This window comes from Salmo trutta, chromosome 31 (assembly GCF_901001165.1).
Source record: "Salmo trutta chromosome 31, fSalTru1.1, whole genome shotgun sequence".
Lineage (NCBI taxonomy): Eukaryota > Metazoa > Chordata > Actinopteri > Salmoniformes > Salmonidae > Salmo > Salmo trutta.
The window spans coordinates 30144824-30159339 of record NC_042987.1 but is presented as its reverse complement, the minus strand read 5'-3'; the positions used below and the strand labels follow the sequence as shown (position 1 = coordinate 30159339).

General features: G+C 41.9%; 1 protein-coding gene across 3 annotated transcripts in view; it reads left to right on the top strand.

Moving 5' to 3' along the window:
• The first annotated feature begins 1200 nt into the window (after nucleotides 1–1200).
• Nucleotides 1201–14516, top strand: part of LOC115169915 (roquin-1) — a 33224-nt gene continuing 19908 nt past the window's right edge. The window contains exons 1-7 of one of the 3 annotated variants that reach the window (XM_029726033.1): nucleotides 1201–1388; nucleotides 3424–3787; nucleotides 8658–8778; nucleotides 8896–9135; nucleotides 9487–9662; nucleotides 9996–10196; nucleotides 11065–11197. In XM_029726033.1, coding sequence (XP_029581893.1) covers nucleotides 3557–3787; nucleotides 8658–8778; nucleotides 8896–9135; nucleotides 9487–9662; nucleotides 9996–10196; nucleotides 11065–11197 — 1102 coding nt within the window. In that variant the 5' untranslated portion in view covers nucleotides 1201–1388; nucleotides 3424–3556. The remainder of the gene's footprint in view (nucleotides 1389–3423; nucleotides 3788–8657; nucleotides 8779–8895; nucleotides 9136–9486; nucleotides 9663–9995; nucleotides 10197–11064; nucleotides 11198–14516) is intronic. The other 2 variants (XM_029726035.1, XM_029726034.1) reach the window with 2 other exon arrangements.

The following is a 14516-nucleotide window of genomic DNA, read 5'->3' as shown; positions in this document are numbered from 1 at the left end:
GATAATAACACACTATCACAAAATAATTTAAAAGTGACAAAAAATACATGGTACCAATGACAGGACAAAAGAAAACATCATGACAAGGTCAATCATTTACCTGGATAGATCTTATTTAGATGCAATTCACCACAGTTGAAGAAACTCACGTTCCGTGCCGACTTAAATTGGCCAGTCACAACGACCCACAGCTAAACCTGCGCTCTGTGGCACAAGCTTGAGCATAGTGGACTAAACTCCAGTATCAGAAACTTCCTTCACCATAGAGTGGACTTTAGTCGGCTAGCTGGAGCGCATCCTCTGACCCGACTGACTAGCTGTCAGAAACATTTGTCCTAAAAAGTAAAGTCATTTTCTCCTGTGTTGTTGTTCTCCGTTTTATTCTGCACTGTTATGGTTTGACGGCAGCCAGCCCAGCTTAAGACGGAGTGAGTCCACGAGCGGACGGTGACCTGCTCCCAGTGAGCGAACAGGCGGTCTCTCAATATTCATGATTGGTCCGTTAATCCCTTCAGAAATCAGACGGATTAGACAAAAATGGAAATACAAAATGCGTGTTTTCGTTTCACCCTGGCTGACTGAAGCTATCCGTTGCGTAAGTGGATGCAATAGCAGGCTACCCACCGCACACACACGGCTGAGTCTGTGCGCTCAGTCACATAAAAAATCTGCGCAGGAGCATCTTTGGTGGAACCTCGCCCAACATGATATTATCATCACATTTTTTTGTGAGCTACCCAAAGCTTGCGAACAAAATGTAATGTTGTAATTAAAGGCAAAATGCCTAATTCCAAGCTTGAGCCTGTCACTGTTTGGCTGAGGGGGAGATGTAGCCTACCAGCTACCACCCTAAAATGAACGGAGCTTTGGATGAAAGTACTGACAGGTCCCTGAGATTGTTTTAAAATGTTTTGGTGATGGAGATATGGGACAACGTGCCATATCCAGCAGATGTCACATCTGGATGTGACAGATGCTGCTCTACCTTTTTACTGTGCACTGGCATTCTCTCACCAACAGGGGGTGCACTCGCTCCTCGCTCAACTCCAAAGTTAGCTAACCGTTGCAAAAACGTTGTGCAACGGAAACCTTTTACCGTGTCCTCTAGGAACCAAACAGAAGCAAACAGAGAAAACTGTGAGGGACCTACCTGAATGTGTCCAATAGAAACTCTCGTTATAGTTGCAAAACGTTTTGGAGTAAATGGTTTCCGTTTGCAACAGACAAAACGTTTTGCAACAGAACCAGAGTAATGCATACACCCCAGTTAACACCCTCGAACTGGTCTCAAACTTCGGCAGCAGCCAAGCTGCACAGTCGACATGGCGACCGATTTAATAACGCAATATTTTCCTAAAGACATACATCTTCCAAGTGTTTTGGAATGAGTGAGTAACTTGTGCATGTAATCGAAAAATGTTATGAACAGTTAACAAAGGCATATTTAATGAAGTAGCTATTTATTTTGGACGCCTAGTTTCTGAGCTAGCCTAGTGTACTAATGCCAGCTAGCATAACTGAGAGCTAGCATTAGCGTCCCAGACAGCTCGCTAAGTACGTAGCAGTACGTTAGCTGGCTAGCTGCAATTTATTTGCCAACATTCTGCAACCTGGTTTAGCGATTTGATTGCCACACCATTAGTAGCTAACGTTAGCTAGTTAAATAATTGATGTTGAGTTAAGTAGACGTTTAAAACACGAGCTAAATACCAAAACTAAATAGCTAGTTAGATACATAATATTAGATATTGCCACATGCAATTCTGGTTGGTTAGCTTGAACGATTCCCTTGCAGCTAGTCATTTGTTGTACTTGTAACTAATGTAACTAACTAGCTAGTTATATAATTAGTTAGCTTTAAGTACATTCGTAAGTTTGGTACATTTGTTGTTTCCATGTCAGTCATGAAACCATCTAACCTTAACTAGCTAACTGCTAACATAATGTCCCATCGCTAACGTTGTTTACCTAGTAACTTAGCTAGCCAGTTATCTAACGTTAGCTAGCTAAAGTAACGTTAATTGACGCTCGAATTTAACACCAAATATGTAGTTACTTGCCAGGTAACTAGCGGTTATGTGATGATAATGTAACGTTGCGTGTTTAACTAGCTAATTGTTATTAAATAAAAACCAATATATATTGATGTAACTATATCCTGCATGATCAAATTGTTAGCTAAAACTGTTAGCTAGATCATTCTGCGCAGCATAGCTAGCTAACGTTAAGTTACCTCAAGCACAAACAGTAGTAACTAGCTACGCCTCCTCTTTGTCTACTACTTGCCAGGCCATAGGCTAACAATGTCAGTCGTTGTTTTGTTCTGTTATTTGGCCATGGTTTGCCAGCCATTTATTATTTATCTGAAGACTGAATTTCATGGCTCTCTGAAAATTATTGAACCATCTAGAACAGATGTAATCAGATAGTTGGTTAAAGCCGACACTGGATGGTGATCATGCTAACTAACGTTATTCAGCTTGCCGGTGGATTGTCTTTTTAGCTAACCGTTTTGAATTTGTAAGGGCATTGAACTGACGTTATTCAGCTTGCCGGTGGATTGTCTTTTTAGCTAACCGTTTTGAATTTGTAAGGGCATTGAACTGACGTTATTCAGCTTTCCGGTGGATTGTCTTTTTAGCTAACCGTTTTGAATTTGTAAGGGCATTGAACTGACGTTATTCAGCTTGCCGGTGGATTGTCTTTTTAGCTAACCGTTTTGAATTTGTAAGGGCGTTGAACTCATTCGCCTGGTGCAGCTAACCAGCATATCTTATTGACTATAGACGTACATTTTAAGTTAGCTATCATATTGTGCCTGGTATTATTTTAATAATAATAATAATAATAATAATACAAATAAAATAAATATATTAGTAACGACCCTGGGTTTATAATATATATATATATATATATATATATATATATATATATATATATATATATATATATATATATATATATATAAGCCAATTAGTTAACTGACAGTAACGTTGACAATCTAACGAACATAACACTGACTGGCCAAGGGTTTTATTTAACGATATTTTATTGTTGTAGCTAAATGTAACATTGCTTGCTTGACCTGTGCCAAGAAGATAAATTAGATCCACTATCAGCTCCTGTAGCTTGGGCTGTTTATATTATGTGGCCTGTAGGTATGCAATTTGTTGCCAGCCATTATAGGAAACAATGTTATTTTGGGTCATCTGGGGTGTAATTATTAGTCCAAAATTCAAACAGAGTTTCTATTGGACAAATTCAGGTGGGTCCCTCCCAGTTTGTTTCTGTTTGCTTCCTAGTGAATACACCCCTGATGTATCAAGGTAATTGGCTCAGCTAATGTCATTGTGCATGAGTCACTGTGTCAATATTATCCACAGGCTATTAACCCAGTATGATTGTATTCCTTCTCTCTTTCAGGATTTGTCACGCGACATGATGCGCATCCACGATGTGTGACAACGTTTGAAGAACAATTAAGTTCGGAAGAAAAATCTTGATTCCAGTGGAATCTTCCATATATTTTTTTCTTTGTAAAAAAAACTGTCCAGTGATGCCTGTGCAAGCCCCACAATGGACGGAGTTCCTGCTGTGTCCCATCTGCACGCAGACGTTCGAGGAGACGGTGCGGCGGCCCATCTCGCTGGGCTGTGGCCACACCGTCTGCAAGATGTGCCTGAACAAGCTACACCGCAAAGCCTGCCCCTTTGACCAGACAGCCATCGCCACCGACATCGAGCAGCTGCCGGTAAACACAGCCCTACTGCAGCTTGTGGGGGGACAGGTGAGTCTTGAGACCCGGTGGAGGGGAGTGGCTCAATCCATTTAGAATCTGTTCTTTACCCACCAGTGTTTTGATTTTAGATAGGGTGTTAGGGTCTCTAGGGTTAGGGATACAGGATGGTGGTTAACAACAGAGCACAAATGGGATGCTGGCCTTCTAGGCAAAGTTGCAAAGAAAAATCCATATCTCAGACTGGTCAATAAAAAGAAAAGATTAAGATGGGCAAAAGAACAGACACTGGACAGAGGAACTCTGCCTAGAAGGCCAGCATCCCGGAGTCGCCTCTTCACTGTTGACGTTGAGACTAGTGTTTTGCGGGTACTATTTAATGAAGCTGCCAGTTGAGGACTTGTGAGGCGTCTGTTTCTCAAACTAGACAATCTAATTAATGTACTTGTCCTCTTGCTCAGTTGTGCATTGGGGCCTCCCGCTCCTCTTTCTATTCTGGTTAGAGCCAGTTTGTGCAGTTCTGTGAAGGGAGTAGTACACCGCGTTGTACGAGATCTTCAGTTTCTTGGCAATTTCTCGCATGGAATATCCTTCATTTCTCAGAATAAGAATAGACTGACGAGTTTCAGAAGAACGTTCTTTGTTTCTCGCCATTTTGAGCCTGTAATCGAACCCACAAATGCTGATGCTCCAGATACTCAACTAATCTAAAGAAGGCCCGTTTTATTGCTTCTTTAATGAGCACAACAGTTTTCAGCTGTGCTAACATAATTGCAAAAGGGTTTTCTAATGAGCAATTAGCCTTTTAAAATGATAAACTTGGATTAGCTAACACAACGTGCCATTGGAACACAGGAGTGATGGTTGCTGATAGTGGGCCTCTGTATGCCTATGTAGATATTCCATAAAAAATCTGCCGTTTCCAGCAACAAGTCATTTACAACATTAACAATGCCTACGCTGTATTTCTGATCAATTTTATGTTATTTTAATGGACAAACAATGTCCTCTTCTTTCAAAAACAAGGACATTTCTAAGTGACACCAAACTTTTGAACGGTTGTGTGTGTGTGTGTGTGTGTGTGTGTGTGTGTGTGTGTGTGTGTGTGTGTGTGTGTGTGTGTGTGTATAGTACCAGTCAAACGTTGGGACACACCTACTCATTCCAGGGTTTTTCTTTGTTTTTACTATTTTCTACATTGTAGAAAAATAGTGAAGACATCAAAACTATGAAATAACACATGGAATCATGTAGTAACCAAAAAAGTGTTAAACAGTAGCCACCCTTTGCCTTGATGACAGCTTTGCACATTCTTGGCATTATCTCAACCAGCTTCATGAGGAATACCTTTCCAACAGTCTTGAAGGAGTTCCCACATATGCTGAGCACTTGTTGGCTGCTTTTCCTTCACACTGCGGTCTAACTCATCCCCAACCATCTCAATTGGGTTGAGGTCAGGTGATTGTGGAGGCCAGGTCATCTGATGCAGCACTCCACCACTCTCCCTCTTGGTCAAATAGCCCTTACACAGCCTGGTGGTCTGTTGGGTTATTGTCCTGTTGAAAAACAAATGATAGTCCCACAAAGCGCAAACCAGATGAGGTGGCGTATCGCTGCAGAATGCTGTCGTAGCCGTGCTGGTAAAGTGTGCCTTGAATTCTAAATAAATCACTGACAGTGTCAGAAAAGCACACAGAAAAGCACACCCACACCATCACACCTCCTCCTCCATGCTTCACGGTGGGAACCACAGATGCAGAGATCATCCGTTCACCTACTCTGTGTGTCTCAAAGACACGGCGCTTGTCACAACACAACTGATTGGCTCAAATGCATTAAGAAGGAAAGAAGATCCACAAATGATCTTATAACAAGGCACACCTGTTAATTGAAATGCATTCCAGGTGACTACCTCATGAAGCTGGTTGAGAGAATGCCAAGTGTGCAAAGCTGTCATCAAGGCAAAGGGTGGCAACTTTGGAGAATCTCAAATATAAAATATATATTTTTATTTAACACTTTTTTGGTTACTTCATGATTCCGTATGTGTTATGTCATAGTTTTGATGTCTTCACTATTATATTACAATGTAGAAAATAGTTAAAATAAAGAAAAAGCCTTGAATGTGAGGTTTGTACAAACTTTATACTGTGTGTGTGTGTGTGTGTGTGTGTGTGTGTGTGTGTGTGTGTGTGTGTGTGTGTGTGTGTGTGTGTATATATACACAGTTGAAGTCGGAAGTTTACATAGACCTTAGCCAAATACATTTAAACTCAGTTTTTCACAATTCCTGACATTTAATCCTAGTAAAAAATTCCCTGTCTTAGGTCAGTTAGGATCACCACCTCATTTTAACAATGTGAAATGTCAGAATAATAGTAGAGAATGATTTATTTCAGCTTTTATTTCTTTCATCACATTCCCAGTGGGTCAGAAGTTGACATACACTCAATTAGTATTTGGTAGCATTGCCTTTAAATTGTTTAACTTAGGTAAAACGTTTCGGGTAGCCTTCCACAAGCTTCCCACAGTAAGTTGGGTGAATTTTGGCCCATTCCTCCTGACAGAGCTGGTGTAACTGATTCAGCTTTGTAGGCCTCCTTGCTCGCACACACTTTTTCAGTTCTGCCCACAGATTTTATTTAGGGCACTCCAATACCTTGACTTTGTTGTCCTTGAGCCATTTTGCCACAACTTTGGAAGTATGCTTGGGGTCGTTGTCCATTTGGAAGACCCATTTGCGACCAAGCTTTAACTTACTAACTGATGCCTTGAGATGTTGCTTCAATATATCCACATAATTGTCCTACCTCTTGATGCCATCTATATTGTGAAGTGCACCAGTCCCTCCTGCAGCAATGCACCCCCACAACATGATGCTGCCACCCCCGTGCTTCACGGTTGGGATGGTGTTCTTCGGCTTGCAAGCCTCCCTCTTTTTCCTCCAAACATAAGGATGGTCATTATTAGAGGTCAACCGATTAATCGGAATGGCCGATTAATTAGGGCCGATTTCAAGTTTTCATAACAATCAGAAATCGGTATTTTTGGACGCCGATTTGCCCGATTTAAAGTGAAATAATCTGTCTGTAAACAATTGTTGGAAAAATTACTTGTGTCCTGCACAAAGTAGATGTCCTAACCGACTTGCCAAAACTAAAGATTGTTAACACGCCATGTATTCTTTATTGGATGGGTTTTGTTGGCGTTGTAATGACACGGTAGTCTGCCAGTTATGGGATCGATAATTTTGTTGTGAGAGGACATTGCCCAGAAGGGTTTGGCGTGGAATTTGATGCAACGTTCATCTGTGAAGTTGCCAAGCGTTCTGCTGAGACACACTTTCTACTGACTTTTTCCCTCTTTAAAAAGTGAGAAGCTGTGATGATGAAATTTGATTAGACTTGACAAGCTTCAACACGTAGCCAGCCAAGTATGTCAATTACACTTGGGCGGTGTATCGCATATGCCTTGTGCCTGGAGGGGAATTCTGTGCTACGCCACTGCTTATAACTAAGTTAACTATCTAAAATGTGCCAAATAAATTGTCAGCTCAGGGCTCCAGCTATGCGTTTGGTTTGCTAACTTGCTAGCTAAGTCGCTAGCTTGCAAGACCAAGCTTCTTGTTTGCATCAGAGACAAGCAATCTCCTCCTGGATCAAGATCCCTGCTCCCTAAATTAGTTTTGTGTGTAAAACAACAACTTTTTTATATGTTTGGAATGATATAGCGCTCCTTGCGCTGCTGGTAATCCTCTATACCCCGGTATGGTACAGGAACAGGATGAAAATCTGGGTACTACTCAACCCTAGTGTCATAATGGTATTATAGATGTGAGGTGGGTAAGGTCACATTTTCTCTGCTCAGGGAGTGTTAGCCTGATGACTCACACTGTTATTATTATTATTATTCTGCTCCTCTGTCTTTTGCTACATAATTTAGTCTGAGACTGTCATCATTGAAGTCGTTTGTTGTGACGAGAGCTATTGTACAAAGCAGTCATTGATTTGTATTGTTTCTAACCAATCAGAGTGTCAACCTCAATGACATTTTCAAACTGCTGCTTTACCCAAGTGTTCTGGCTCTGGCCCAACCCATCGGCTTTCTGGACCAATCAGACAGCCCCGAATGTGTTGACATTTGGTGAAGGGTCAGGGAGGTACTCGGATCCAGACTCATTTTGGAGAAAACCGTCCACGGGCGTTGCGTAGCATTTGGCCAGAGCATGGAGTCTGGTTAGCCAGGCAAAATGTCTGTGCCCATTTGAATTACAATTATTCAAATTGGGTTGTGTTCCTTATGCACCCAATAAAATGAACTGAAACAGGAGGGACTACCTGGACTTGCCTACCCCAGACCAGCTTATTCCCATTCAGAGCAATCTATGGGTGGGTGGACTAGTGGCTATATTGGGTATGCTGTTTGAAATGTTTGTATAATGATGGTTATCACACCACACCTCAGAATTCTCTACCTTTTTCTAAGTTATACATATGATCCAACACTTTTATTGAGCAACCATACTGTGTGGGTGGCCTGTGGCATTCCTGTGGATGTTAGTGCTATGGCCATTTTAATTCCATGTCACAAGTTGGATGAGACAGACAGACATACACCACGGAGTGATTGATCAAACATGAGTAAACAGTCACAAAGCCCAATTATCTTATGTTAACAATCACTCAAGCACCTTGAAAGAAATGCTAGTGAATTTAGGGACTGCATGCTCAATGCTCCAACACATAACTATTGATTATTAAGTTACCTAATTATATTATAAACTAATAATAAAGTTATTTGTTCAATCATTTGACTGTAAATTAACCCAGTGACACGTTTACCAGCTCATCATCCTATTACAGGTGATGCGTGTTTTAATTTCCTATATTAATATACCATTATGCCTCTGTCCTACCTCCAGGTTCTCAAGGTTCAGCCGGTGGCCTTGATCACCAGTCCAGAGGACTCGCTGCACTATGAGGAGGCTAGGCAGTGTGTAGAGGAGCTGGCCCTCTACCTCAAACCCCTCAGCAACAACAGAGGTAACATACACACCACACAAAAATGAACTAACTCTGACTTTGGACAATGATGGCAATGCCACTCTCAATGGTGTGTGTCTGTCTCCCTCTCTCCACCCTCCGTCCTTCTCTCCCCAGGGGTGGGCCTAAGCAGCACAGCCCAGAGCATGCTGAGTCGGCCCATGCAGAGGAAGCTGGTGACCCTGGTCCACTGTCAGCTGGTGGAGGAGGAGGGCCGGGTGCGGGCCATGAGGGCAGCCAGGTCTCTGGGGGAGCGCACGGTCACAGAGCTCATCCTACAGCACCAGAACCCCCAGCAATTGTCATCCAACTTGTGGGCTGCCGTCCGGGCCCGGGGCTGCCAGTTCTTGGGCCCAGGTAAGATGAGAGGAAGTTACACACACGCACCCGCCCTGACTATAACAGAGTTTCTCAAACCTTTCCTTGGAGAACCCCAACTCTTCCATTTGATCTATTCCATAGCTATCAGACCTGATTCAACTAGTGATCTAATCCTCAAGCCCTTGACTAGTTAAATCACTGCTAGTTCAGATCTACAACAAAATTGTGAGATGTTTGGGGGTCCACAAGGTGAGTTTCGAGAAACGCTGTCTTATCCAATGACATTTACTAGTGTAAGTGTTTGTATATGTTGTCTATTGCATAACTGTCTGAATTGATGTGTGTATTTGTGGTCTAATAATCCACCTGCTTCCTTCTCCCTCCTAGCCATGCAGGAGGAGGCTCTGAAGCTGGTGCTGCTGGCTCTGGAGGATGGCTTGGCCCTGTCCAGGAAGGTTCTGGTGCTGTTTGTGGTCCAGAGGTTAGAGCCACGCTTCCCCCAGGCCTCCAAGACCAGCATAGGCCACGTGGTGCAGCTCCTCTACAGGGCCTCCTGCTTCAAGGTATGTCTGACTACCTGTATGACATACAGAAACGCAGACCCTGGGTCTGGGTCGTGTTCACTAGGCACCAAACAGGAAACCGGACGGAAACTAGGAGCTACTGACTGAACTTGCCCAACAAGAAGCACAGATTTCTGTTTTCCGTTGCTCAGCGTTTTTAAATGTTTGCTTCGGTGAACATGACCCAGCAAAGGCCTTGTGGTTCCCAAACATTTTTGTGCCATGACCTTCCAAAATCTTTCTGGACCAGCTGCAACCAACCACCTGATCCTGACCCACCATTTAGAGAAACGGTACCTTAATGTACCCCTCCCTCTCTCCACGGATGCATAGGTGACGAAGCGCGACGAGGACTCGTCCCTGATGCAGCTGAAAGAGGAGTTCAGGACGTATGAGGCACTGCGGCGCGAACACGACTCCCAGATTGTGCAGATCGCCATGGAGGGCGGCCTCCGCATCGCTCCCGACCAGTGGTCCTCCCTGCTCTATGGGGACCAGTCCCACAAGTCCCACATGCAGTCCATCATTGACAAGGTGTGTGTTACTGGTCCTAGAAGTTGTTGTCATGTACGTCAGGGTTCCCCAATTGGCGTCCCACGGTTGATTTTTATTTTGCCCCCCAGGTTTTCTGAGCCAAAAAAAAGAAATATTTTCCTAAGAATTCCCACACATAATAGAGAGATATTTGTGATCGTATACAAATGTAAGCAATGTTTGAAATGATTATGTTTTAGTCAAATATTATATCTGTTTGGGCTTCTTGCGGTCAATTTGCGGTCTACAAATTAGTTGTAATTATGTTCCAGCCCCCTGACCATCCGCTCAAGAAACAAATCTGCCCGCCCTGAATCTAGTTGATGATCCCTGATGTACGTCGTATTGTTAATTACACAGGAGGCTGCCGAGGGGAGGACGGCTCATAATAATGGCTGGATCGGCGCAAATGGAATGGCATCAAACACCTGGAAACCATGTGTTTGACGTATTTGATACCATTCCACCTATTCCGCTCCAGTCATTACCACGAGCCCATTCTCCCCAATTAAGGTGTCACCAACCTCCTGTGTGGTTCAGTATCAACAAGGTGTGTGTGTCTGTGTCCATTACTTATTCAGACACACATTCACAAAAATCCCACATTAACTCATGTAAACATCTGCTTATCAGTTTGAATTTGTCTGTATGACACACATGAAACCACATAAGAGACATTGTACTGAGCTTCCACTAAAGGAGCAGCACTCTGATGTCACAGTAGAAAACATATTATTTCAACCAATGCTAATAGGATCAAGGAGGACAGGAATGATCATATCCACACAAAGTGGTAGAAGATCCAGGTTCAGGCACTCAGATGCTGATAGGATTTACGTTAACCCTTTCCCATCCTGTGTCCCTCCAGTTGCAAACGCCAGCGTCGTTTGCCCAGAGCGTTCAGGAGCTGACCATCGCCTTGCAGAGGACGGGCGACCCCGCCAACCTTAACCAGCTCCGACCACACCTGGAACTACTGGCCAACATCGACCCTAGCCCCGGTGAGAGAGACACAGACACGCATACTCAACACCTACATTCTTATTCTACCTTCAACAATGAATACAACTGAAAATAGAATTCAGACCAGACATACTGGGGTTGTATTCCATTCCCAAATGTTGCCACCTCCCTCAACCTCCCTTTTTCTGTGTCCCCATTATGGAACTGATAGGGCTAAAATGGATGAAAGCAGTACCAGGAACTTTTGCTTTCCCCTTTTCAGCCCCATCAGATCAGTGAAGGGCAGGGAACACAGGCAGAGGGGAGGGAGCTTTCTCTAACTTTCTGGAATTAAATGCTGCCCAGTACTTTCCACTAGTTAAGTAGTCATGAATCAATCAATCAGTGTAGAACAGGTTGGGTGTGTTTGTTAGTTGTGTTATCAGACTGATTCAAATAGGCATGCCTCACTGGCCCTTAAGACTCATCTCACCCATGGATTTTGACCTATATGTCATTACAATCTTTCAGTATTGGACCATTTCATTTAAGGACTTTTGCGGGACACACTATTCAACAGCCAGTGAAATAGCATGGTGGGAAATACAAAACAGCAATAATCTCATAATAAAATTTTCCCAAAATCAACTATTTTACACCATTTTAAAGATAAGACTCTCGTTAATCTAACCACATTGTCCGATTTCAAAAAGGCTTTACGGCGAAAGCATAAAATTAGATTATGTTAGGACATAAACTTCACAAGAAAAACTACACAGCCATTTTCCAAGCAAGGACATGCATCACAAAAACCAAAAGTACAGCTAAAATATTCACTAACCTTTGATGATCTTCATCAGATGGCACTCATAGGACTTCATGTTATATAATACATGTATGTTTTGCTCGATAAAGTTCATATTTATATCCAAAAACATTTTACATTGGCGCGTGATGTTCAGAAAATGTATTCCCACCAAAACTTGCGGTGAATATGCACATCAATTTATAAAAATACTCATCATAAACACTGATCAAATTTACAACAGTTATTGAAAGAATTATAGATACACTACTCCTTGACGCAACCGCTTTGTCAGATTTCAAAATAACCTTATGGAGAAAGCACATTGTTCAATATTCTGAGTACATAGCTCAGCCATCGAAGCAAGCTATACAGCTACCTGCCAAGTTCTGGCATCAACAAAACCCTGAATTAGTATTATAAATATTCTCTCTTTTTTTTACCTGATCTTGTCAGAATGCACTCCGAGGACTCCAACTTCCACAAGAAATTTTCGTTTTGTTCGAAATACTTCATATTTATGTCCAAATACCTCCGTTTTGTTTGTGCGTTCAGATCACTATCCAAAGGCATAACGCGCGAGCGCAGTACCAGAGACAAAGTCAAATAGTTCCATTACCATTCGTAGAAACATGTCAAACGATGTTTACAATCAATCCTTAGGGTCTTTTTAACATAAAACGTTGATAATATTCCAACCGGACAATAGCGTATTCATTCACGAAGAAAAAGGAGGGGCGTGCTGGCGGGCTCGCTCATCACCATGTCCTTTGTCCATAGGCAGTCCACTCATTGACTGAGCTCCTATTTTCTGCCCAGTAACAGGAGAAGGATGAAACACGTTTCTAAAGGCTGTTGACAGCCAATGGAAGCCTTAGGAAGTGCAACGTGACCCCACAGACACTGTAGTTTCGATAGGGATTCAAAAGAAGAACTACAATTGTCAGATTTCCCACTTCCTGGTTGGATTTTTCTCAGGTTTTTGCCTGCCATATGAGTTCTGTTATACTCACAGACATCATTCAAACAGTTTTAGAAACGTCAGAGTGTTTTCTATCCAAATCTACTAATAATATGCAAATATTTTACTCTGGGCCCTAGTATTAACTCTCTTTCTTATTGGTCTATTAAATAATTTACTGCCTGGTGATGTCACTCGGCAGGCCAAAACACTATGCCACCAAACCACTCTTACACTAAAAGGGCATTATCATCATTTTCCACTATTTCACAGTGTTATTATTGTGTGTGTGTGTCACACACCAGTCAAAAGTGTTGACACACCTACTCATTCAAGGGTTTTGCTTTATTTTTACTATTTTCTACATTGTAGAATAATAGTCAAGACATCAACACTATGAAATAACACATATGGAATCATGTATTAACCAAAAAAGTGTTAAACAAATCAAAATATATTTTATATTTGAGATTCTTCAAAGTAGCCATCCTTTGCCTTGATGACAACTTTGCACACTCTTGGCATTCTCTCAACCAGTTTCACTTGGAATGTTTTTCCTACAGTCTTGAAGGAGTTCCCACATATGCTGAGCATTTGTTGGCTGCTCTTCTTATTGGTGTCCTTTAGTAGTGGTTTCTTTGCAGCAGCTTGACCATGAAGGCCTGATTCACGCAGTCTCCTCGGAACAGTTGATGTTAAGATTTGTCTGTTACTTGAACTCTGTAAATAATTTATTTGGGCTCTAATTTCTGAGGCTGATAACTCTAATGAACATATCCTCTGTAACAGGGGTAACTCTGGGTCTTCCTTTCCTGTGGCGGTACTCATGAGAGCCAGTTTCATCATAGCGCTTGATGGTTTTTGCGACTGCACTTGAAGAAACTTTCAAAGTTCTTGACATTTTCCGCATTGATGTCTTAGTGATGATGGACTCTTGTTTCTCTTTGCTTATTTGAGTTGTTCTTGCCGTAATATGGATTTGGTCTTTTACCAAGCTATCTTCTGTATACCACCCCTACCTCACAACACAACTGATTGGCTAAAACGTATTGAAAAGGAAAGAAATTCCACAAATATTAACTTTTAACAAGGCACACCTGTTAATTGAAATGCATTCCAGTTGACTACCTCATGAAGCTGGTTGAGAGAATGCCAAGAGTGTGTAAAGCTGTCATCAAGGGAAAAGGGTGACTACTTTGAAGAATCTCAAATATAAAATATGTTTTCGATTTGTTTAATCCTTTTTTGGGTACTACATGATTCTATATGTGTTATTTCATAGTTTTGATGTCTTCACTATTTTTCTACAATGTAGAAAATAGTACAAATAAAGAAAAACCTTGGAATGAGTAGGTGTGTCCAAACTTTGACTAGTACTGTATATAACAGTACGGTATATAAAAGAAAATCCAGTATTTGACTGCACTGGGCCTTTAAGAGCCCTTTAAGCAATAGCCTATGTATGAAAGAGAGGGTGTGAAGACTATTTGTTTGGTTTAGTACTTTGCGTGCAATGCCTTTTTCAATAATTTATATTGTAATGTTATTGTTATTGCTGACAACAGTCCCAGATGTCCAAGTTATCAGCATCACTATTATAATGTGTCTTATA